The sequence below is a fragment of the Plectropomus leopardus genome, chromosome 1 (assembly GCF_008729295.1).
Source record: "Plectropomus leopardus isolate mb chromosome 1, YSFRI_Pleo_2.0, whole genome shotgun sequence".
NCBI classification, from domain to species: Eukaryota; Metazoa; Chordata; class Actinopteri; order Perciformes; family Serranidae; genus Plectropomus; species Plectropomus leopardus.
In genome coordinates, this window is record NC_056463.1 from 18,341,713 (window position 1) to 18,366,300 (window position 24,588).

A 24,588-nucleotide genomic window follows, 5' to 3' on the forward strand; every position below is an offset into this window, starting at 1 on the left:
ACACGCAAACAAGTCGACTACAGTGGTCAAAGAGACGTGGACGCGCACTATTCACGACATCTCTGATTCAGTGTTTGCACTTGCTTTACTTTTTTTTTACAAACCCAGAGGAAAGGAAATTCAAAATGAGATCTTTTCTTTGTCTTGCATACTTCTCCTGAATATGACTGAGCTCAATTTAAGATTTGGACCATTTTCTTACACTTTTTAAGTTCATCACTTGAGAAATAGCCTTCGTCTTGTCTCAGCCTGATCCTAATCTTAAAATGCTCTCTTTCCTCACTCACTGCACTGATCTTTATTTGTCTGAAATAATCAGCTCTTGAGATAACACTAAGATCTAAAAGAAAACTTCGACAAGTCTCAACTCTTTCATTTATCTGTTCTCAGAGTTGAGAAACCTCTATGGAGCCTATGTGCACAGCAAAATAACTCCTCCTGATTTATTCTTTTACTCCTTCTTTCTCTTAAGGAGGCGGGTTTAGGAGAAACAAAACAAAAAATACTGTGGGCTATAAAATTTCCCTCTGGGTAAATATGTATTCTGATGCAATCACATTCTGACAACAAAACAACAAAATGTTAACATAACAAAAAAATAAAATCATGCTCAGTCATTTTATTTAAACAGAAACACCGTCCTTGAATACAAACTGATGCAACCAAACCACTGAATCAGAGGAGAAATGCTTTAAAGAGTGTTCAGAGGTGAAAGCATATATATTTTCTCAACATGCACTGTGTTGTCATCCCTCTGAGGCAGTGAGAACGAGCCCCAAATGGGGTTTTCAATGGAATGGGCAAACTGAAAAGGACTAAACTGCACTCCGAGCAAAGCCTGAGCGGGAGGTGGGGGAGGAGGGGAAAAATATAGCTCCTTTAAAGAGCTGAAGGTTAGGAAGAATGCCTTTCAGCCCCCCGCTCCTCCTCTCCCAAATTACATGTCTACACCCCTGCCATGGCCAATAGACTGCTTAATGTTGACCTGAAAGCATAGCGGGGGAGTTAAGGAATCAAGACACTTAAGACCGGTGTAGCTGAAAGATGGAAATAATGGACAGGAGCAGTTTAGGTTTAAATCATGTCAGCAGTAGACAGAGCTTTGATTTTAATGTAGCGGCCAAAAAAGTGCCATAAAGGGACATATATGCGATGTAAAGCTGATGCTTTTTCTCCAACAAACGTTATTTCTAAATATTACAGAATATCTACATTTACAGACAAGTTTTGGTCTTCCATGTATTCCTCAGCAGTTCAAACAAGGTCAAACAAAAACCTTACACACTAAAAGGGATGTGTTAAGTATTACTAAAGATCTGGGTCAGCATCACATTCAAACATCTTCAACATCGGGGGTAGACGTGCACATATCGAACAAAACGCATTCCATTTGAATAAATATTTAGACATCTCAACAGAAGAAAGGCGCCAGTTTCCTCTCGCTGATATAAAGGCGGCGTGCAGCAGGCAGCAAACTTACTGTGAGGCCCGAAACTAGGGGCGCACGGTCCCAACAGCCAGAGAAAACACATGCCAGCCTTCAGCTCTCAAATGCTGACAGTGTGCGGTCTTATTTAATGAACATTTTCTCCATCACAGGTTGTATATAAAAACCCAACCGAGAGGCAACAGCTACCAGGAGACCTGCCATCAGCCCTCATGTTACACTCTTATCCCGCGGAGATGCTGGAAGATCTCACAGCTTGGAGGGCCAACAACAGTCTCTCTGTTCTGCCATGTGAGCTCGCTCTCCCCTCCAACTCACTCATTACAGCATGTCTGCAAACCAAATATGGCACTCATCTGGCCAACACCTGCCCCAAATCCAATCATTAAACCAGCTTGTCTAAATATATCACACTGGTACGGACCATTTCAGTTGCTTTAAGACATGACTCTGAGTCTACTGTGTGCAGGGCTGCAGCGGCATGAGATTTTAACAGCACAGAAAATATTGCAGTTTCATGATATTACACAATTATTGTTATTATTATTATCAGTTAAAATGACCTTTAAGTATAACACTTTTAAATTCCCTTGAAATAAAGTGGAAAAAAATTGTTTGACCAATTTAATTTTCATTAATTTTGTCTGAGGATTTAATTTCAGTGTAAACTGACATTAAAGTTGTATCTTATCAAATCGTAGGTCGCTTTGGTGTGCCTGGGTCTTCAGAGATGAAAAGCATCAATATCTCCAATAGAAGTGATGCCTGGCTGAATGGTGCATGTCCAGACCTTCACAATACTTTCTGTAAGAGACACTCTATCACGTATTTTATACTTGGTCAAAATTCTGGTTTTGGTTGAGACACATAATATGGGTTCTGACTTTATTTAGGTTTACATAACAGTTTCTGTGTGTTTTAAGTTGTGTATAGTAGTAGACATGTTTATATTTGTATTACTTATAATAATGTTTCTGTCAGAATGCAGGCTGAAGTGTGTACCACTGCTATGGATTCGTGCGCACGACAGCTGAGGATAGGATGATGTCATGCTTAGAAAGAAGTCTGTGTAGATTTCGATCATGCTTTATTGTGTAGGACATGCTTTATTTTGCCATTTTATATGAGGAATAGGACATCAAGTCAGCAGTGGATCAGACAAGATGTAATTAAGGATGGGCTGCTATATTTTTCTGTATTCCCAAATAAACCTCATTAAAGAATTTCCTGTCTCTGGTGAGTATTTGGACTTTACACAATGGACATGAAACATGAGTCAAAACCAAGACACCTTGAAGACTTAGTGGCCTAGGAACAATGGTATGTTGAAAAGCCACTAGACTTTCTAAATTACATTACTAGTAAATACAAAAACCAAACTCACCACACTTCCTGCCGACTAGCACCTGTCCCGCCACACAGTGTCCTGGCAGTTCTGCCGGCTTGCCTAGACTCTTGGCGAGCTCGTAGTCAGACCCGGCAAAGTGGAGGTGGAACTGCTCCCTGTTGATGGACTTCCTGAGGGTCCTGATCGTCTTCCTGAGCCTCTTTTCTGAGCGTCGACGTACACAGTTCAGGTCACAGCTCTCTGCTGAGAGAAGCATTCGATACCACAACTGTTTCCACAACAAAATGTCATTTCCCATTGTAAAGTGTACATTCATGCATGGATGCTCACATGCTTACCTAGACATTCACATAAATGCACCATTAAGTCAGGGGAAAGCAATCCAGGCCAATACAAGGAAACAAATCACCTCGATTCTGAGTCCCAACCCAGAGCCCACCACCACCACAGTCAAAACAGGAGATACTTTAACAGTTTGGTTTTGTTTAGTGACGAACAGACAGCAGCAAAAGGAAGATTGAGACAAGAAGCGAAGGTCGCAGGCAGGCAGAGGGGAAGCGCAGAGAGACCAACCTGTTACCTCCTCTAGGTTCACATCCAGCTCAAACTCAGCTGTTATCGAGGAGCCGTCCTCCTCCCCGGCTTTCCTGCCGTGGCGGCTGCGCGTTCGCTGCCCGGACGAGGTGCAGCGAAGGCTCACATAGCTGAACTGGACATTTTCGGTAAAGAGGAACCTGCTATCTGTGGACATGGGAGATGACCACCCCCCCAGCCAGCACACACACATAAAACACAAACACAATTGTTAAAGAAAATCAAAAACAGTACCACAAAAAACAACAAATGCGTTGTGGATAGCTTAAAAAACGTTTAATTTGATTATTTCTTGTCACAGAGAAGCTGAGAAAAGGCTCAGACATCATAGTGACAATTTCCTTTATTTGAAACAATTGTGTGCCCTTTCAGTGACTGCAAGCGATGTAAATGACCATGCCGAAACCCTTTGGAGAAGCAAAATAATCCTACAATCGGAAACCCCTGTGATTGATGGCTAGGTCAGACCCAACTGAAAGGCATGCTATGGCTAATTACATCCTCTCCTGTCACCGCCAGACAAAGTGCTGCGCTGAGACATTCAAGACACTCCAAACCACATCACTTTCCCCACAAATTTCTTTCACATTTGCCTTTGGTTTTTGGTTTACTTTGAAGCAGCCTTCAGGTCTGCTCTATCCTCTAAAAATTGTGGCTTGAGATGCTGGCAGCTCTTGGTAAACCTTAAATGTTTTTTTAACCAGTAACATGAAGGAGCTGTAATTTTAATCGCTTTCTATCTGTGATCTAAGTCTTGTGTTTGGAGGCATTGTTATGTTTGTTGCAAGGCAACCTCTGTACCTGAGTGAGCTGAGTTTAAGCTCTCCTTGAGTTTCTCCTGGCTTCGTTTTAGGTTGCATTTCGTGGTGCCGGACCTGAAAGTGGCTGTGGTCTTAATGCGTGGGACACTGGCCGTTTCTGGACCTGTGGGACAGAGGAACAGAATATCTTTTTGATCTATATCAGCTGAGAACAAGGGAAGCCTGAGTTGTTCCTGAGTTACTGTTTTGTGAGGCAGAGCGGAAAGATGGATGTAAATCTGTGATGTTTTGTACTTGCCCAAGCAATGCATGCCACTGTTGTTCCTTTGTGCGTCAGCCAAGCAGGGCAGAGGCATTCCACAGGTCACCGTGTAGGAATCCTCCGTCCCTGAAAACACACAAGAGGCCGTGACACACAGACCAACACAGACAAAAGTTAAGGCCACAAAAGCCAAGCCAGAGAGAGCAAACAGGCAGCATGTAGGAACACGACAAGCCGCTCTGCAGACTGATGTTGACAACTAGATCTAGAACAGCTAGACTTTCTGGCTAATTGCATTTCCATTAGCGTGCTTTAGCTGTGCTACATCACCTTTTCAGGAGATATTTTGCCTTTGCTGTGCCTAGAACTGAGTGATTCGCAGAAAAATCTGATATCGCAATGTTTTTGACCAAATACCTTGACATTGATATTGATATGATATTGTTGGGTTGACAGTTGCTTGCAATGCTTTGTAAGATCTCTGTTGAAAACAATTTATCCCTTGCAATGTTTCAAACAATCCATGAATTCATACAACTATTTTCATTGGCTTATCCTGGGCCAGGTTGCAGGACCAGCAGGTTAAGCAAGGTATTCCAGACGTCCCTCTCCCCAGAAATATTTTCCAACTCCTCCTGGGGAATCCAGAGGTCAGAGGAGATACATAATGCTTCTCAGCGTGTTCTGGGTCTACCCCAGGGTCTCCTACAAGCTGGACATGCCCACCAAACCAACCAAACCAATTTGAATTCAGACCAACTTCTTTTCAGTGAAAATTTGTATGAGTGAGTAAGTCTACAACCTGTACAATCAGTATCATGAAATTGGCATCATCTTTTAGGTTGCCAAAGCAGTGCAGAAACTTAAAAGATGTTTTGTGGACCTATTAGCTAAACCTCTGCAATTGAGGGCTAAATTGTTGCGCAATCAAAGTGAGTCTGAATCTCCATTTGGACATTTTTTGCAAGAAATTTGGAGAAACTCTCCACATTTCTGTTTGATACATTGCAAGAGTGAAACTGACTTCATTACAGCTCTGACAGAGTGAAGCAAGAGGTGTAGAGGCTTAGCTGGCCACCAAGGTCAGATGTTGATATCTGAATGAACACAGGTTATGACGTTGGGTGACCAAAGTTCAATGCTAGCACATCTAATGCCAAGGTGTGCTCAGAGTACTGATGGTGTTTGGTGTTAGTTTTTAAATTGTTTTATTTTGTTGGTTTTTAGTTGTGTTGTTTTGTAACCGAAATCCTACATCTGCAAAACGTGTCAACGTCATCTTGACGTAGAATAACAACATTTAGTTGTAATGTATGGAAAACAAAACACAACATCTGCAAATGTATCATATGTATCATAATGTTAATGTGCATGCAAGGTTAAATTCTTAGGTCATTAGACATTTAAAATATTGTCAACCAAATTTTCATTCCAACAAAAATTTAATGTCTGTCCGAGGTGAGAGTCCAACGTCTTTCTGACAAATTGACGTGGCGTTATGTGGGATGAGTGATGGTTTTATCTGTGTGATCAATAATAAGGGCAGAAACATACGCAGGAGTGTAAAAAAACTCACAGTGACTTCTACGTTATGCAAGAGCTAATGTTTGCACACTGGTTTTGGAAGAAAAAGAAAGTAAATGAATCTGCAGGTGAAGTTATTTGTCAGTAAGGCTCAGGTGTTTACTGTGCAAAGCTTTAACATGTCATAATGGCAAGACAAACAATTCCCAGCAGTTCTCTGGAAATACAGTTAGAACTGCATTACTTGAACAGCAGGTCAGCTGCTAAATCATGTTAAATGGAGATCTGGCTCAACCAACTCACCACTGCTGATATGAACTTGGGACTGGCATGTCAGGAAGCAGCGGTCCCCTCCCTCCTGCTTACTGCAGTTCAAGGTCGGTTTAGAGGGGGGTTTAGCAGGTGGGAAACCCTCAGCCTCTAGATTGAAATCACAACAAAACTCCAAGGTAAAAAAAGAAGAGTTTTGATTGCACGGAGGAGGAGGCACAGGAAGTCCAACATCCTCGTTGCATTTTGGATGTTTAACTCAAGCACAAGAAAACCAAGTGACAGAGAATTAAAGAGAAAAAGAGAACAGAAATCAAAGTATCTCCTGTTTTTTGACCCCAAAGTTTTTGTCAAAAATTTGGGATGTCACACAATGTCAAACAGCACTCAACAGATGCGCCTCTCACACAGGAATAGGCAGTGGCTTACCGATGCAGTCCTTTTTGTTCCAGTGTAGCTTATAGCCAGGATGGCAAAAGCATTCATATCCACCCATGGTGTTCTCGCAACCCTGCTCACAACCGCCATTGTTCACACTGCACTCATTTATATCTGAGAGGAGAAGGTAAAATCATTATTATAATTACAGGGTCCATTTTCCCAACACATTTGTTACTGGCGTGTTACGCTCAAGTTGTTCTGTGTCTCCGCTCGACGCAGACTCACCTCCGCAGTGGGCCAGCCCATACATGGTGTAGCCTTTGTTGCACAGACATTGAAAACCACCGGGGGAGTTCACACACGTGTGATCACATGTCCGCTCAAAAAAACACTCATCTATATCTGTAATCAGAATCATGCAAGTGACATAATAGCAGGGCAGTCAGTTGCAATCTTCATCAGGAGGGATTTCCCACACACAGACACACATTTGATCCAGAATTTTCCCACTCAGTGAAATGTGGCGACTACAGTTCACTACATCAGGTGAAATGAATTTGGCTTTTGATAGTAATTACAAGTGAAAAAGATGGCAGTGTTTCATTGAGATGCCTTGAACTGAATTTGGGAGCATGAGGTCAGCATTGCTGGAGACAGTGACAGACTCTTAAACTGACTGACACAGGGTCCCCACGCATTTTTATAGACAGAACTTTTCCATGACTTTTCAAGGACCCATAATTAAAAAAAAATTCTTGCCATACTTGCCTGGCATTTTTCAAACACATCAGATTCAAACTCTATTCAAACATGATTTCCGATAGCTGGCACACACAAAACTTCAAACATAGACGCATATGAGAGCTACATGACGACAACTTTGGAAGGTAAATTTGCCATTATATTGAATTATGTGGAAGGCTATCCACGAAAGATTACCGTAACAATTGCATTACACATAAGTTGCAAGACTTTTTTCAAAACTGTTAAGATTTTTCCAGGCCTGGAAAATGTAATTGTGAAATTACATGACTTTTCAAGGGTAACAGTAAAAAAATGTTTAATCCCAGAGAGATGGTAAACTTATTAAAACAGTAAAACAGATCTATATACTCAACATTTTAAACTACGATAAACAAATTAAATCCTGACTTTTTTTCCTACTTACAATTATGTGACTATTCCTTAACCCTTTGAAACCTGGGAAAATTGGCTTGATTTCTTTCAAAAACATGGGATGAAGGCAGTAAGCAACTTAAGAACAAATCACCCCAAAATTAGCAGGAAATTAGTCAAAAGTACAACTGAAAATTATCTGAACATTAACAAAAAATAAAGTAAAAGAAAAAAGTAAATAACCTGTGGAAAAGTGCTTAAAAATTACAATTAGCCTGTAAAATAATTTTAATTATAAATTTCTAGAATGTATTATGTAGTTTTCTCAACATTTTTTTTTCCACTGCTTTTTAAAAATAAATTTCTAAATTTACTAATTTCTTGCAATTTGCGGGATATTTCTTGCCAACTCACTTCTCGTGTTTTTCGTAATAAAATTAATCCAATTTGCTCAAGGTTTAAAGGTTTAAATACCTGTGAAAGACATCTGGACATAGCACAAGAAAAGTGATGTCAATTCAGGTTTCAATGGGTTAACTTATGGGGTCATAAAATAACAATTTAAACATTTTAGACTTGAAATAATCGGACTGGAAAAGAAGCTATGGATGTGACCAATATTTGCTAGTGTTGTGATATCCCCACCCCGTCTTCTCTCATTGATAAGCCTGATTTATCCCAATCTTTTTCAACTGCCCAGATTTCAACTGAAGCAATTCAGGAGCTGTTTATACCTTGACACGAGCGTTCATCCGTCAACAGCTTGAAGCCTTTTCTGCAGTTGCACTCAAAGCTGCCGATGGTGTTCCTGCAGAAGTGATCACAGCCACCGTTGTGAAGCTCACACTCGTCGATATCTGTGGGGAAGCAGGAGATATTCATGACATGACTTCATTAACAAATCCACTCAGTTAAATGAGTGTTTCAATGGGCCGCTCCTCTCTGTGGAGGTTTTTTTTTTGTGGACTGGCAGTCTGACCTTTGCATGTTTTTCCATCCGGCTGCAGCGTGAAGCCGACCGGGCAGCTGCAGCGAACGCCTGTGGATGTGTCCTTACAGGTGCAGTCGCACCCCCCATTGTTCACTGCACAGGTTTCTGAAATTACAACACACAACGTGCATGTGAATGACCTTGTGAAAAATGTTACATTATTGCTCAATGTCAGATATTAGATCCCTGGTAAAACAGAACATTCATTTTCTGAACATTGTGCCCTTAAATACCTGGATTACAAAGTCAATGTCATATCACAAATGTGCTGCTTCTTCTATAAGAGGCCATTAAAATAAATTCATATGCAGTGTTTAATACGGTTTTTACTACAGTTTTTTTTTTTTGTAATAGAAATGCTGATGGAAACAGACAAACGAGACTTTAATGCTTGGTTTGGATGGTGCCCTGTTGTATGTTGGATGTGGAGTACATACATTGTGTACATGTTAAAGGGGAACACTGCCAAATTAAGAGGTGGCCAAGGAAAGTCAATTAATATTTGTGAACATGAGATACTCTCAAAAGACAGTAGTAATACTACATTCACATGCTCCTTGGATGGTCCCATTTCCCCAGTTAGGAGGTCATTCTTTCGACTTTGGTGTGTTCGTGAGGTTTTGGTCATAATGTGCCGACAAAACTGACACTACAAGAAGATGTGATGTATTTCACTGCTAAGAGCATTTAAACAACACGTTGATGACAGTTTAAAACTTTTTATTACAAATTTATTTTTTTCTAGACGTCTTGCTGCACCAGATATCTTTGACTAACCCATGAATGAACGGTGAGACTCAAACTTATGATGTCATCAAGTGTAAAGTCTGGAGTTGCTCCATAGACAATTGTTGGGAGTTTGAGTTTGTTTTCTTTTTTTGTCCAAATGAGCCTTTATTTGTCCATTTTTTTCTACTGAAGCATCTCAGTATTGAAACCAAAAATCATATACCTATATACTGTCTATACTGTGTGCTCTCAGTGTCATCTCAAACATCTAATTTGGCATGGCATTAATGATATTACCAATCTTAGTTTTAGCACTCACATTTTTGGATTTGGGAGGATTAGTCATGTTTACTAATATTTTTAGACTGCCTTAGACCACAGGAAAAACATTTATTCATTTTTAAAATGGGCTTAGCTCCCCTTTAACACCTGCACATATCCTAAAAACATATATCATTTATAACACAGAACAAGGACAGGACAAGAGCTCACATGCCATCCATGTACTTGGTAAAGTGCCAAAGTTAAATGTTTTACATCAAGTGACCCAGAATCACACAAATGATAAATACTAACTATACAGGAAAAGATTCACACGCTGCCCTTCTCGAATGGAAGCAAAATGTGAAATGTACCACACTGTCACAAATGCATATTTTTCAGGGGGGAAACTGGGGGCGAGAAAGCGAGCGCATAGTCATTTCACAGTTTGCTCAAAAGACTGAGGAATGCATCGGTTTACTAGACATTAGTCCTCTCTCCTGTTTAACACCCACGAGTGGTTCCCAGCAGCTCAACACGCCATCACGTAAAACACAGATTCGAGCTGTTTGCCTCTGAATGACAGAATGTAATTATTACCCATTAACAGTCTTCGTTTGACCCGTTTGTCCACCTCGGTGAAGGATGTTGCGTTGTGGTCTGTGGACTCTGTGGTGGCTTCATCTCGCTCTGTGACACACAATAAAAACATTCATTTATAAAGTAAGAACCAGTAATTCATGACATATCTAAAATAACACACACATCATGACTTTTCCACCGACTTCAGCTGCGGGTGTTTGTGTCAGTAACCAGTTGCATGTTTACACTTGAGATATTCAGCTTGCAGCGGCTTGGTGTGTGTCAGATAACACAGCAGATCAGTAAAGTGAATCTGAACACAACATCACAGTGATACGCCTGGACCTCACACACACTGCTGCTGGAGGGAGAGAGATTTCCCAATATCTGACGGCTGATCCTTATCCCTTTAAACCATTGTGTGAAAAAAATGCCCACACTGCCTAACAGGAGAACTGACAGAGAGAAATGTTTCCAGTTACTGTGTTTTCATTCATTCATCAAGATAGCCCACATTGCAAAAAAAAAAAAAAAGTTCAACATATATGCTGCTTCTGGTATGTGTATACCTTGAGCTGAAGTTGTGTCATATTCTGAACAGAAATTATTCGTATTATTAGGAGAAAAATAATTGTTATTATTATTGGAAAGTTGTGGTTAATGATATTCTTTTTGAAACATGAGTGCCATAAATGACACTAAAAAATACTCCAACAGCCAGTTTTAACATGAAGTTTTCCTGTTTTGTTTCGCCTTAAAATACTGTTTCACTGCTGGAAAGATGGTCTTTTCATTAAACTGTCTGTGCAGTAGAAAGAAACAACTACGTTTGAAAATGGTGGTACATGACCAGAGAAAACAGAGACAAAGGGGCCGTGGTGGTTGACGTAATGAGTAATTTTAAACAGTACACTAAAAATATGTTTCTGAAAATATTTTAGGTAAAAATAGGCAACACCGTTATAGAATCTTGGCTTATATTTTAACAGTGCTACTTATTTAACAGTTCGAGCCTGTTTTTTACAATATTAGAAACAGTATGGAGCCCACTTTCTCAAATTCTTCACAAATTCTTGTGTCACAACCACACAGTGCAATAAAATGCGTGTCTGAAGACATTTTAGGTAAGAAATAGGCAATACAGTCACAAAGTCTTGGTTGTTATTTGATTAGCACTGCCTAGTTTAACAGTTTGATCAGTCGAACTTTGAGAGAGAGGGAGGGCGCTCTCTCTCTTGATCAACTCTTATTCTCTAAAAACCATACAGCTAGAAAAATTTGGAGCTGAGGACTAGCAGGGAAATCAAGCACTGGTAAGATGGAGTGAAGTTTACAATTGTTCATTTACACATACCACCCACTTTATGATGATAAAATGCTGGTTGACAATCGACAAAGTAGCCCTTTAAGTAGTTTAAAGTTTTTTAAATCATCTTATTCCACGCTATCAGAAAGCACAATGTACGTACATCATCAGCTTGGTCCAGCTCTTCAGTTGACAAAAAACTTTACTCACGGTCCACTTCCACAGCTTTCAACCACATCTCACAGTTTTGTTCAGAAATGTATCCACTGAGGAAAATCGTGAGATGTGGAAAAAGCTAGAAAGTGGAATTAAGTCACAAAAAAAAACAAACTACCATGGTCAAGGATGACCGTTCATCCTAGACTCCATGTTGTTTTTTTAAGCTGCACCATAACATCAAGTTGAACTGGATGTCTTGCATCATTTTGCATACATTTTCTCTAAATTATGCCTCACATATTTGGTATCTTTGAAAACGTTTGGATCTTTGTAGAATTTGACATAATGTTGAGTGAGTTAAAACAATGTTTGGCTGCAGAGCGTAATGACTGAGCTGCTGGCTCAGTTGGATTAAAAGGCAATATTTGGCTACAGAGGATTAAGATATGTTTTGTAAAGGGGAGTTTTAAAAATGGACGTCAGAATCAGAGGTGGGACCAAGTCACTGTATTGCAAATTATTACTCAAGTCTTTGCACTTAAGTCTCAAGTCCTAAACTTTGAGTTTTAAGCCCCAAACAAGTCATGATACGCCCCTCACCAACTTAAATGTCATTTTAACAACAGAGTAATAACATTAGCTAAGTGTTAGCCTTAACTTAATGTTCTTTGTATAAGTTTGATACAAACACCGCAGAAAGCTGGGAGTTGTTGCGCTCCCATCTGTTATTTTCGACATGCACATTTTGCATACGACAATTTGTTTTTTGTTGACCACCATGTATTTTTTGTGCGTAAATAAAAATATCTATGGTATAATTTTTACTACTTGGTGCTCAGTAACGTAATATTAATTTTATATTGTTCTCTCCTGCAATTTGATTGGATAGTCAAACTGGTTCAAACTAGGGATGGACGATATTGGATTTTTTTGCTGATATATATAGCAACTCATTTGGCAGATAACCATTATAAATGTATTAGCTTTTTTGCCCATCTAATTTTAGTGATCATCAAGCCTCTTTTGTAGTGGAATTAAATTCATATTATACATACTCTTATCATGATGGCCCACCAGCAGATGGAGGCATAAAAGACATTGCTATTCAATGTATGTAATATTTATTCATTGTGCAAAATATTTACTACTAATGGTTGATGTTTGTACATGTTCACTTTCTAATTTTAAAAAAATAACTTTTTGAATGACATACTTTTTAATCTTTGGGCTTGAAGGAAGGTATCAAGTATTTTCAAGTCAAAAGGCTCATGTCCAAGTGAAGTCAAGAGTCATCTGTGTTTAAGTCAAGTTGCAAGTAGAGTTAAGTCTAAAGTCATCAAATATGTGACTAGCTTCTGATTCAAGTCCAAGTCCTGTGACTCAAGTCCACTCTATGCTGGGAATATGAAAGATGACGGAAAGTTACAAAAAAATGTGCCTCACATAGTTTCACATCCCCTGTGTTGAACAACAACTGAGTCGATAATCAGTGCTCTTACCTACACACGACCTCTTGTCGGGTTGCAGGGTGTACCTGACATGACACCTGCATATGGGGCCGTTCTCCGTGTCCTCACAGGTGTGCTGGCAGCCTCCGTTACCATGGTTACAAGTTACTGCAAGGTCAACCACAAGTCACATTAACATTTGGAGCTAACTGTAGGCGTGCAGTGTGAGGTCAGCTTCATGCTTTCAAGCACGTACAGATGCAGCCTCTCTGGTTCCTGGCCAGCTCGAACCCTGGACGACACTCACAGGCCACACCTCCTTTGGGTGTCTCTTTGCAGATGTGGGCGCAGCCGTGTTCCTTATTCATACAGTTGAGGCCCTCTGGGATAGAAAGAGGGAGAGGGGTACACAATGAAACTCTCCTACAGTGACTGACCGGCTACACACAAAGGCACACACACTGAGAGATTAGTCTGGCATCCTCAAAGACACTGATTGTTCTCACGCCTTTACACAACCAAAAAACATCACTGCGTTATTTTTAGCACTTTTAAAAAGTCAGTAAACAGAGGAAAAGTTTCTCAGAAGTTCATTTCCTGACAACAAAGCAGTGCAAACAACAAACTCAATAATGCTGCAAGCTAAAAAATGAGATGAAGCACCATTTATATCGACGGGTCACAGCTGAGAGGACAGATCCACAGGATTTAAAAGGGTTGTCAAGACCCAATGAAGTGTAAAGTACTTGCATTTAAGTTGACTTCAGTCAAGAAGACAAAACAAAGGCACTTCAGACTAATCTGTGACATAGACCACATAGACCCAAGTGTTGCAGTTATTAACTTATTTTGTTCTGCGGGACACAGAGATCCTTTTTCCCACAGCATGTTGCTGCTGCAGATAAAAGCTCAGTGACGGGAGCCAGCTTGAACCTGTCAGCCCTCATTGTGCCGTCAATCTTAGATTTCTATGCAAATATTGGAGAATCTGCAACATGATTCTCTGTCTTTTTTCACAGCTTAGAACAATTAGCAGATACAAGCATCCACAAATACAAACATAATTCAAACTCAAAACATCTTTTGTGACTAAACTAGACACTGTTTACAATTTCATTTCCTGCAAAAATCCTAATCAGCATTTAAAGGTCCCATATTATGCTTATTTTCAGGTTCACACTTTTGTTTGGGGTTTCTACTGGAACATGTTTCTAAGCTTTAATGTTCAAGATAACATATTGTTTTCTTCATACTATCTGCCTAAATATAACCTCTGTCTGAAACGCTCTGTTTTAGGGTCTGTTTCTTTAAGACCCCCTTCTGAAAAAGCCGAGTCTGCTCTGATTGGTCAGTGTTTCCGGGTCTTCCACATCTGCGCTCTAGGTGTCTCTGCACCATCATTGCAGCCATGGAAATGACTGGAGCAGCACTTTTTATCTTTATAGATTGATCTATCTTTTCATTGGAATTGCATTGTTAGGCAACAGCTTGAGTCCATGTTTACTTCCTGTCAGCTGATGTTATCCTCATAGACTAAATCACCATGACATCACCCCAACAACAAAAGTCACTTCTAGGCTGAAAACTGGCTACTGTTTTGAATTGCGAGGTATGCAAATTCAGCAATTTCTGTTGTCATTTTCAATCGTAACTGTAACATATAAAGATATAGAGTGAAGCATGGTGGTCCGACCAGTCTGATGTTTCTAATGTGCTTATTTTATGAGCTGTTTTGCTTTGCTAACATCTTTGATAAACCAAATCAGTCTTGTAGAAGGGGCTGCAGCAAAACATATTTTAGCCACCTAAAAATTATCTGTATCCGTTTATGTGTACACTAAATTTGAATATTTGCTCCGCTTAACCTATACACCACAAAACATTCCAACAGGAAATACAACAGGACCATTTAGAGTGTTTAAGTTCCAAGTTAAAACAGTTTTTATAGACCAAATCCCAATTTTTTTTATTTACAATAACTTGCGGGTAGAAAACTGCCATGTCACATACCTATAATCAAACAGCCCTGAACAAACTCTGCCTTAATTGATTAGTTTTTAGGCACCTAAAAAGACCCACCCAAAAAAAAATCAACATGAGGTTAAGTCTATGCTATATTTAGAATATTTTTGCCACTTAACTTTGCCATCAGACAGCCTTTTCCTCAATGGGGATTGGGGAGTGGGGAATGGGGATTTAAAGCCATTTAAAGCCAAACCTCAAAATAATCAGACTCCACTGACAAAAAGTTATTTTACTTCACAGAATGGCACAAGAGCTGGTCTACTGCTGCCTCAATTAGCTATTGTGTAAGGTAAAGCAGTAAAAAATATAAAAATTCAGTGTATGCTTAAACTAATACTGATTTTTCAGGTGTCTAAAATATGTTTTTTCTACGGCTCCGTCCACAGCATTACCCTTAAATACCTTCAGTTATTCTGCATTGTATTTGAGGAGCAGAACATCTGCGTAATCAAGCTAACAGATGCAGGCTGTTTACAGAATATGTGTGCATGCTGTACACTCACCCACAGAGCGGTGGATGCATGTGTGCTGGTTGTCACTGAGGAAGAAGCCCTCTTTGCAGCGGCACTCGTAGCTGCCCATGGTGTTGACACAAGTGTGTTGGCACCCACCATTGTTGAACTTGCATTCATCCACATCTAGCGGACAGTGGATTGATTGCATTACTTCACAGTGTTTACAAAACTGCCTGAAAGTACTTGATATATTCACAAATCAGTTTTCACAATAGAGCTTTTAAATAATATAAATCAAATGAGACTGTTTGTGTTAAGCTTTTTCCAAATCAAATTACAGACATAAACATTTATAAATCTGCATGACGAAAACCAGAACTGTTTGTATTAAGCTATATTTTAAAAAGTTTCCCAAACATGTTTCAAGAAAAGCAGTGTGAGCGAATGTGTGAGAAACTTCACATACAGCCCACACAAACATGAACTCTTCACCATCTGAGCTGATGATTCAGGCACTCTGTCTATCACAAAAGGTTATTTACTTTGCGATTTAAAGCTGATCTTACCTAGACAGTTATGTCCATCATGAGCCAAATTGAATCCGTCATGACAAGTGCAGCGGTAATTGCCTGGGATATTGTTGCACTCATGTACACAGCCACCATTGTACTCCAGGTCGCATTCATCAATGTCTGAGAAGTAAACGCCACATAAATTAGTGGTGCTTCTGATCAAAAAGTTCAAATATTTTAGTCTTTTAACAGTAAGTACTTTAATGTAAAAAGGCAATGCATATTGTCTGTGTTAAATAAATAGCCTACAAAATGAATCAAGTGGTAGATATCACATGCTCCTATAGGAATACATTTAAGCATACTATGATTTTTCAATTACAAACATGCATTACAGACTATCCAAATGTCAGCCTGCAACAAAAGGTGAGCCCAAATATCCACACTCTGTGATCACACTTTTTTTAACCATACAAAAGTCAAACTGCTCAACAAAAATCAGACACATTACCTTCGCAGTGTTTTCCATCTCCTTTAAAGCCTGCTTTACACGTGCACTTGTATGAGCCTTGGGTAGTCTGACAAATAGCATCAATGTGACAGCCATCACTTCCCTCTGCACATGGATCTGCTGAAATCCATATAGGTCTTATAGGTCATGATTACCCAACACATTCCTACTTAAAACTTTAGTCAAATAAATCAAACAGTAAAACATTAACCACACATGCCCTTTAAATTTTGGGTGTTTTTTGGCGGGGGGAGTACCAAAGAGAAAGAAAAGTGTGCTTTAACACTTCAAACTTAAATTTCCCTAATAATAATTGAAAGCAATTTGGGAAAAAAAGAAAAAAGGAAACCCAATGAGGACTAACCTTAAAGTTAACATACAAGACAAAACTTGTTTTACAAAACTTACACGAGGGAGCAGTGAACACATAAATTCTCTTTTTATATAGCTACACATTAAGAAACTAAAAGAAAATTTAAAAGTCACCACCGGGGAAACAACAAGAGCGCACTCCTGAAAGCGTGCGTAAAGTAGCACTCAACAAACACAACACACACACATGCACACACACACACTCACTACAGTCCCACCTCGAATCTCTGGAAGTGCTGCGCTTTGGCGACTATTTAACAAGAGCAAAAACAAACAAAAGTCCCTTGCTGCCCAAATAGCTCCCATGGTGATATGATCCAAGTTTAGAGGTCTTCTCAAAAGGACGCGTACGCACTGAAGTCGTGACCGAGCGTCCGCCTCATTTTCATTCTAGCCTGTCAATCTGCTTCACAAGGGGCTTTTGAAAAGAGAAAGGAGTGAGTAAGTGTGTGTGTGTGTGTGTGTGTGTGTGTGTGTGTGTGTGTGTGAGTGAGAGAGAGAGAGAGAGAGAGAGAGAGAGAATGAGAGCGTGCGTGCGCGTACATGTAAAAGTAAAAAAAAAGAAAAAAAAACCGCTTTTGAAGCAGAGCTGCAAATCAATTTAGTCAAATAGCCTGTGGAAAACAGGAAGCTTGGAGACTTTGGGTAAAAACGTTACAACGTTTGTGCAACGAATAGGCTTTTATTTTGAAAGCAATAACCGGAAAACACTCGGTAAATCTGACGCATTTGAGTTCCTTTAAAGTCTCGACTCTTGTAAACATGGCTTCTGGCGTCTGTTTTAAAGTCGACCGTGTCAAACTTTTGTTTTACAAAGACCCAATACACACAACACAGTGGCATAATATAAGCGGCGTTGGTTAGCTAACTTAGCTACCGACTAGCTAACTAGGTATCCCTGGAAGCGCACCGTTAGCCTAACAACACGGTTGCTAGGCAACACACGTTAAAAACCGAGAGACCCTCAGTTTTATGATTAATTTGTCAGCCAAACAGCTAATGTTAAACACGGGTGAAGACTATCGCTAGCTCTTATTCAAGTCGTGTTTTGCAACCGTTTCAGGTAAATCCTTCATTTTTTCTACAAACCTTCAATATTAAAAAAAAATCAGAAAGCAAAGAAAAATACTGAAGTCCACCTTCACAGACTGTCGCAACACACGTTTTCAGCAGGGCTGTCCTACCTGAGACCGCCCGAGACCAGTCTGTGAATTTCGGTAGCCGGAAGCCCAGCCACAATCAATAACAGGTTTGACACGCAGCCTAATTAGGGGCTGTTCTTTATTTATCGGAGAAAGGGGTGGCGTTTTTTTAAGCTGCGAATATTGCAGTAATATGGATTGCAAAAATTGAAGATGAAATCACAGAGTTGAAAATAAAGTGGGTGTTTTACTCTTGTGTATGCTGGTTAAATAGTGAAAACTTTTTTTTGACAAATTTTAAATGAGACGTAGAATAAATTGATTTTTGATAATCTGGAACCATTTTAAGCTTGGATTTGTTTTTCTTTCTTTCTTTCTTTTCTGGAAAGTATTTGCCCTTCACAATGTATTCAAGGACCATCTGTAATGTAATCATCAGTAAAATAAATGCAAAAAACAACCATTTAAATTTGTATGTTCCTCCCCAAAGGCATTATCAATAATGTGAAAAAAGTATGTTTGCAGCAGAAATATAACTGACAAGGCGTCTACAGGTACCAGACACTTTAATTTAACAAGTTTGAAGACCTTCTCAAGATTATTTTTAACCAGAGACTAATTTGAGGTAAGTATATAATAATAAAAAAAAAAAAAATCAGTATCAGGTTCAGTGGTAGGTTTAAAGATTTGAAAAATCAGACATGTGGGCATTCACACAGAAGAACTTAATTCATTTTGAAAAAATTAAATAGATGTATAAATTAGATATTTGTGGCAATTAAAACCTCAATAAAAAAAATCTGAAAATGTAATTACTTTTTAGGTCTAATATCTATATAATTGAAATATAGAATTTAAGATTTTTTAAGGACCTGCAGACCCCCTGAATAAAGTTCCTCGTGGAGTCCTAGATCCCGATGGGTCACACAATTTGCTATAACACCTGTAAACAATTGAAATAGTGACACACAGATAAAACTCCTCCTCACTGTGTTCACTCTTCATTGCCTCATTGATTAGAAACTGTCGTCTGTTTAGCTCTTGTGCATCACCTACTGGCGAACATAAAAATCACAGGCACACTGTTTTCTTTCGTTTTTTTATTACAATACAGATCTACTTTATGGTACAGTATACAAAAAAAAGTATTTTAGAGAAAACTACATTGCAAGATCAAAAGAAGTGCACAGACGTTCTGAAAGGCTCTACACCAGTTATCAAAATGTCAGTTACAAAAAAAAAGTTTTTGCAATAAATAAATATAAATTACACAAGAATCATAATGACAAGGTCAGGTAATTCATTAAGGCACATCTCACATCCCAAAATGTACCTCGCAAAAACAATATGGCAACTCCCTAAGGACAAAAACAAGCTTATTTCCCAGCTTAAAAGGGAGCAGCATTTCTCCTTTTAATGAGAATCATAAAAAAAATGTTCAGCATTAAACTACCCTGCCGCAGAAATGTTAATATATTAAGCAACTTTACAGAGCATCGCCTGTCAATTCATGAAGTTTGAAATTGGTTACAATAATGAAAAAAAGCAACCGTGTCACTACAGTATTAATTCCAGAGACAGTACGCACCATGGCTAAAACTGCAGTCTGAGCATTATTTTTATACAAGACACACATAAGAAATATCTTGAGACAAATGGATTTTGATTAGGAAAATGTAAAATTATTGCTGAAATAATGGATGCTTTTTACAAGCCAATTTGGTTGATTAAGGATCCATCACTTTACACTACAATAGTGAAAGCGACTGACAGCCCCAGAGCACTTCTCACATTCAAAATGTCTGCATAGTTTGAACTTTGACAATTGCTTCTAAAAATAAATCACAGCAACGGTAATCACACATTTTCTCTAACAGTATTTTTCGGCAAAAATGTAGAGTAACTATAGAACATAGGTTATTTGTTTCCTGTATTTTCAGCTTTTGACCATTGCATGCCACTGGCAATCAGACATGGAATACTGCAGCTCACTGGGTGACGCTGCAAATTAAAAATCTACTGTTCCCTGCAGTTTACAAATATTTCTGCAGAGCATAGGCTATAGCTTTTCATTGCTTTACAGAATTATGCCTGAGAAAATGAGATGTGAAAATGTGATTAAAACCTTTCAACTGACTTAGCATAAGTGAACATTTTCAGCACCTTTCAGACACGCAAAAACTTGTTTTTAAAAAACAGAATTAGTTGTTTGCTATTTCTGCAATTTAAAAAGTTTTGGATGTACCAAGAGCCAAAACGCTGTGTATTTACACAATTCATTTAAAAACATTTGCTTTACAACATGCATTGTCGTTTCATTGGAGGCTGTACAAAAGAAATAAATAACTTTTGTCATTCCAAAAGGCGGAGGAATGTACTGCATGCATGGTCTAACCACATCTATCCGACGCAGTGTGCACCAACAAATCAGAATGGAGTGTTTCAAACTTGTAGCGTGCTCAAGCTGTGAAAATGTTGACAGATATTATGTGTTCTTATCTACACATGCATTAAAAGCTTATTAAATTCATACAACAGTTGTACTAATGATCCCTGGGGTAAACAACAGCCATTTGTGTACTAAACATCCTACAGACTCATGCATTCGCACATACAGAAAAAAAAAACAGATCAGACAAAACATTGCAGCAACATGTTGAAGAGCCACTCCAACATACACACAAAAAGCTGGTGTTAGAATAGCTGGTGTCTTTCATATGCACACTTACAGTTAGACAAATTATGAAAAAAACATGAAAAAAGAAGTCTTGATATGTATGAAAAGGTGACAAAATATTTACAAAACGTTAATACAGAATAATCAAAAACAATTCAGAAACGGAGCCTCGAGAAAAATTTGCTTCCTCAACCTATAAATAACACTAATGCCCTTAAGTTTTGTTTTTTTTTTTTCCTTTTGCTTTCTATAAAAAAAAAGAAAATCAACTCTATACAAAAATGTAAAAAAAATACCCATATAAAAAGGAACATTACAAAGATAAGAAACAACTAACTAACTGGTCTAATTGGGAGATGGAAATGGGAGGTCTGCCACTGGAGACAAATCCAGGTGGATGCCATGGATAACCCTGAAGGGGGATTCAACAGAAGCAATCACCAGGTTTCTTTCATGTCTCCCGGCAGCTCTGGAGGAAGTGTGTCTGGAAGATGCGTGGCCACCTGCGTGGACGCCAACGTCTTCTGTTTTTTGGAACTGCAGCAGGGCTTGAAGAGTCGAGGATCAATAATCACCTCTCCGAACCGCCCCTTATAGACAATCCCACAGCACACCTTTTGTCTATAAAGGAGGAAAACAGTTTAAATTAAAGACGGCCCTTTGAGTCATATCAAAAACACACAAAATGTTTTTTTGGCCCTCTTCCTTTGTCAAACGCAAAGTTGCTCAACGGCTTACCTTTTCCAGTACGAGCGGTCCAGGAAAGAGAAGATGGAGGGCGTTGGGCGTCTTTGTTTGGATTCAATGTCTGAGCCATCATCTGACTGGTTGCTGTAACTGGGCGACTGTGCAGGAGACACACTGGAGGTGGTGCTGTGGGCATCTGAGTCTGCTTGGAAAACAAAAGAAATACTTCAACTCTGCAATCAAATTGCATTGGTCAGTTTCTGACTACATTTGTCTTAAGAGTTTGGAAATGACTTCAACTGATTTAATATTTTGGGAAATGTTTAGCATTTAATAAAGCCAAAGCAAACTTAAAGTAGGTCAACAAAACAGTCTATTTTCAAACTGAGGCGATAACAAAAAGTTATGATAATTATCAATTATTCTGCTGATTTCTTTTTTCAAGATTTGTTTTTGTATTAAAAAGAATTGTCATAAAAAAAATAAAAATAAAAATAATAATAAAAGTGCCCATAGCATTTCCCACAGGCCTCAGCTTGACACATTGACACATCACAGAAGATTTTAAAAATAAAATATTCACAGTAGAGACCCTGGAATCAGTTATCTTTTCCAGGGCTACTACAGTTTAAGGCAAGATAAATTCAAACCATTTTTATTCTGCCACTCAGGATGAAATTAGAATAAATAAATAAATCTATACACATGGAGTATTATTTTTCATGTTACCAATTATATCAGTATTTAGCAATGTCAGAAAAAAACATAACATATAAACGTAATTCCCACATCCTTTGAAAGATTGATACAAGACATCTGAATACCATAAGGGCTTATTTTTTATTAATAAATACAATGCCTTCTAAGACTTTGAGGATCTGCGGGAACCCTGTTTTGACTAGGTTATTCTTCCTTTACATAATAAATCCATTAATGTATCAGTGGTCAAAGTCGAGTGACTTTCAGAAAACTGTCTGTTTGTTCCAGCCCTGATGAGAACCCCATTAAACTGCATCTGCACTGTGCGTGCCCTAAACCCAAAGAGCCACAAGATGCTGCTAAAGCAGTCGGTTTTTTTTTATCAGACTGAGGTGAAAACACCAAAAACAACATTGAGAGGGTGAAATTGCATCCATTTTTGTGACCGTGAGATTAGATGCTTTAAGCATCATACTTTTACCTCAAGAAATCAAATAGTCCTTGTCCAATGACTTCCACATCTATTTAGCATACAAGAAGAATCTCTAAATACATGCAATTCACTAGCTCACATATTTAAAAAACTTACTTTGTCTCTTTAACTTGTGAAGCTTCTTTAGCTTGCTTTTCTTCTTCCCATCACTGTTCTTGATCTTTTTAGGTTTTGTCATCTTAAAGCCTGGGCCAGCTCTGGCATCCACCACCTGAGTCAAAACATCAAGTCAATTTAAAGCCAAAACATGGAAACTGGACATGTCAAATCGTGGCTCTGAAAGCAGATATCACTTACGTGGTTCCAGTTTTTCTTGGAGCCATTAGGTAGCTTCTTCCACCTCTTCACCAGTAACACACAGGCATTACAAATGTCTCCAACACGATCTTCTGACAGCCTTAAAAAACGTGAATGAATGATTGGTAAAGTTTAGCACCCTGATGCATTAATTCAACCTTCAATTCTCAAACACACATGCAGAAACACACGTGCAAACGCACAGTGTGAATGAATGAGAGCTTTTACCCAAAACACAGCCCGAAGGTCTCCTCATATCGACTGCTGTCTGTGAAGCGTGAACTGGAGGACTTGGTCTTGCAGATGCAACAGCCGTCGTTACTCCGGTAGATCTTTGACTTGTGAAAGCCAAACATAGTCTGCTTGTTGGTCGGTGTTGTGGCACAAAAATCTGAAAACGTAAAACAAAGATCCGGTAATTGTCCCGGCGCGGTAACCGTGGATGTCTGCAGTTGTGTTTTCTACTACCGAAAAGGGGGCGGTCCCTGCACGCACACACATACACATACAACCGAGCTACTTATAACAATATAATTTAATATCTTGAATGAAACTCTCATTTGATGTAGCGTTACATTGCATATAAAGTGCACAAACAACTGAAAAAGCATAACTTATTTTGACTAAAGCAACCGAGCATCTTAAGGAATTTAAGTCGCGGAAAAGGCAAAACAGCAAAAAATAAACAAACAAAGCTGACATTACACTAAAGCGATAACCTCGTGTCATCGATTGTGTTAAAGAAACAAAACACAAAAGGTCAGGTACGTTACATTTGATGCAGTAGTAACGGATGCAGGCTCCCAAACTTTGCGGCACTCCGCCCGGCTAGTGAATCACAGAGACGTTACACCCACAACACATCGTTTTACTATCGATAACTGGCGTTAATGCTCGTTTTCTGCACATCGGCCTAAACACGGGAGACCTTTGCAAATGTACTGGCACAAAGACAGCGAAAATAGTCGATGGTAAGACATTTTTTCAGATGAAGATTTGTTCGCAGAAGAAACTCGAAACAAAAAGCGGGCGCTTTTTGAAGTGCAGAAACAAAAAGCTACCGGGCTATTCGCTGAATTATATGTAACGTCAACACGCGTGTCTAAAAACACACACCGTTATCAACAGTGCAATTCGTGTATGCTGTCAATGTTTCGATGTAATTTACTTTTAAAAAGTTGCGATTGAAACCACCTTTGCCTTTAAATTCAAACTTTTGCCCGCTAGAGCGCCAAATACGGCTCATTGTTGTTAGCTGTTAGCATGCTAGGTAGCCGAGTTTGCTACCATCACCACGCCACGCTCTCGTTCACTTCCACGTTATCCCATTGTTACACAGCTCGCAACTACTGCAAACCAACACGTCAGGCTACGACCACACCACACTCACATCGGTTTCTTCACACACAACAAATAAGCACAATTTGACAAATGTAATGTCTACGCAAGAGAAATAACAGTGCACTTACTGAACAAAAACTTTGAATGTTCGCCGTATTCTTTTCACGCACTGCGCATGCTCTTACTACGACTGCATAC

General features: G+C 39.0%; 2 protein-coding genes across 8 annotated transcripts in view; both read right to left on the minus strand.

The window, feature by feature from the left end:
• The window catches only part of scube2 (signal peptide, CUB domain, EGF-like 2), a 29,567-nt gene extending 12,112 nt beyond the window's left edge, over nt 1-17,455 (minus strand). Inside the window, exons 1-16 of one of the 6 annotated variants that reach the window (XM_042485760.1) lie at nt 17,273-17,455; nt 16,683-16,799; nt 16,226-16,351; nt 15,708-15,842; nt 13,436-13,561; nt 13,231-13,347; nt 10,285-10,374; nt 8,683-8,799; nt 8,438-8,560; nt 6,873-6,989; nt 6,636-6,758; nt 6,240-6,356; nt 4,449-4,538; nt 4,191-4,313; nt 3,369-3,536; nt 2,832-3,038 (exon numbers count right to left, since the gene is read on the minus strand). In XM_042485760.1, the coding sequence (XP_042341694.1) occupies nt 2,832-3,038; nt 3,369-3,536; nt 4,191-4,313; nt 4,449-4,538; nt 6,240-6,356; nt 6,636-6,758; nt 6,873-6,989; nt 8,438-8,560; nt 8,683-8,799; nt 10,285-10,374; nt 13,231-13,347; nt 13,436-13,561; nt 15,708-15,842; nt 16,226-16,351; nt 16,683-16,799; nt 17,273-17,360 (1,984 nt within the window). In that variant the 5' untranslated portion in view covers nt 17,361-17,455. Of the gene's footprint in view, nt 1-2,831; nt 3,039-3,368; nt 3,537-4,190; nt 4,314-4,448; nt 4,539-6,239; nt 6,357-6,635; nt 6,759-6,872; nt 6,990-8,437; nt 8,561-8,682; nt 8,800-10,284; nt 10,375-13,230; nt 13,348-13,435; nt 13,562-15,707; nt 15,843-16,225; nt 16,352-16,682; nt 16,803-17,272 lie in introns of all 6 variants that reach the window. The other 5 variants (XM_042485769.1, XM_042485752.1, XM_042485777.1 and 2 more) reach the window with 5 other exon arrangements.
• Nucleotides 17,456-19,328: 1,873 nt separating this feature from the next.
• Nucleotides 19,329-24,588, minus strand: sinhcafl (SIN3-HDAC complex associated factor, like). 2 transcript variants are annotated; one of them, XM_042486290.1, is made up of 6 exons: nt 24,519-24,588; nt 23,278-23,440; nt 23,050-23,149; nt 22,849-22,963; nt 21,612-21,762; nt 19,329-21,494 (listed from the first exon to the last, which is right to left on the minus strand). In XM_042486290.1, the coding sequence occupies exons 2-6, from the start codon at nt 23,403-23,405 to the stop codon at nt 21,311-21,313; spliced, it is 678 nt and encodes a 225-aa protein (XP_042342224.1). In that variant the 5' UTR covers nt 23,406-23,440; nt 24,519-24,588; the 3' UTR covers nt 19,329-21,310. The 2 variants fall into 2 exon arrangements, with proteins under 2 accessions (XP_042342224.1, XP_042342213.1); XM_042486279.1 differs by having other exon boundaries at nt 21,612-21,765.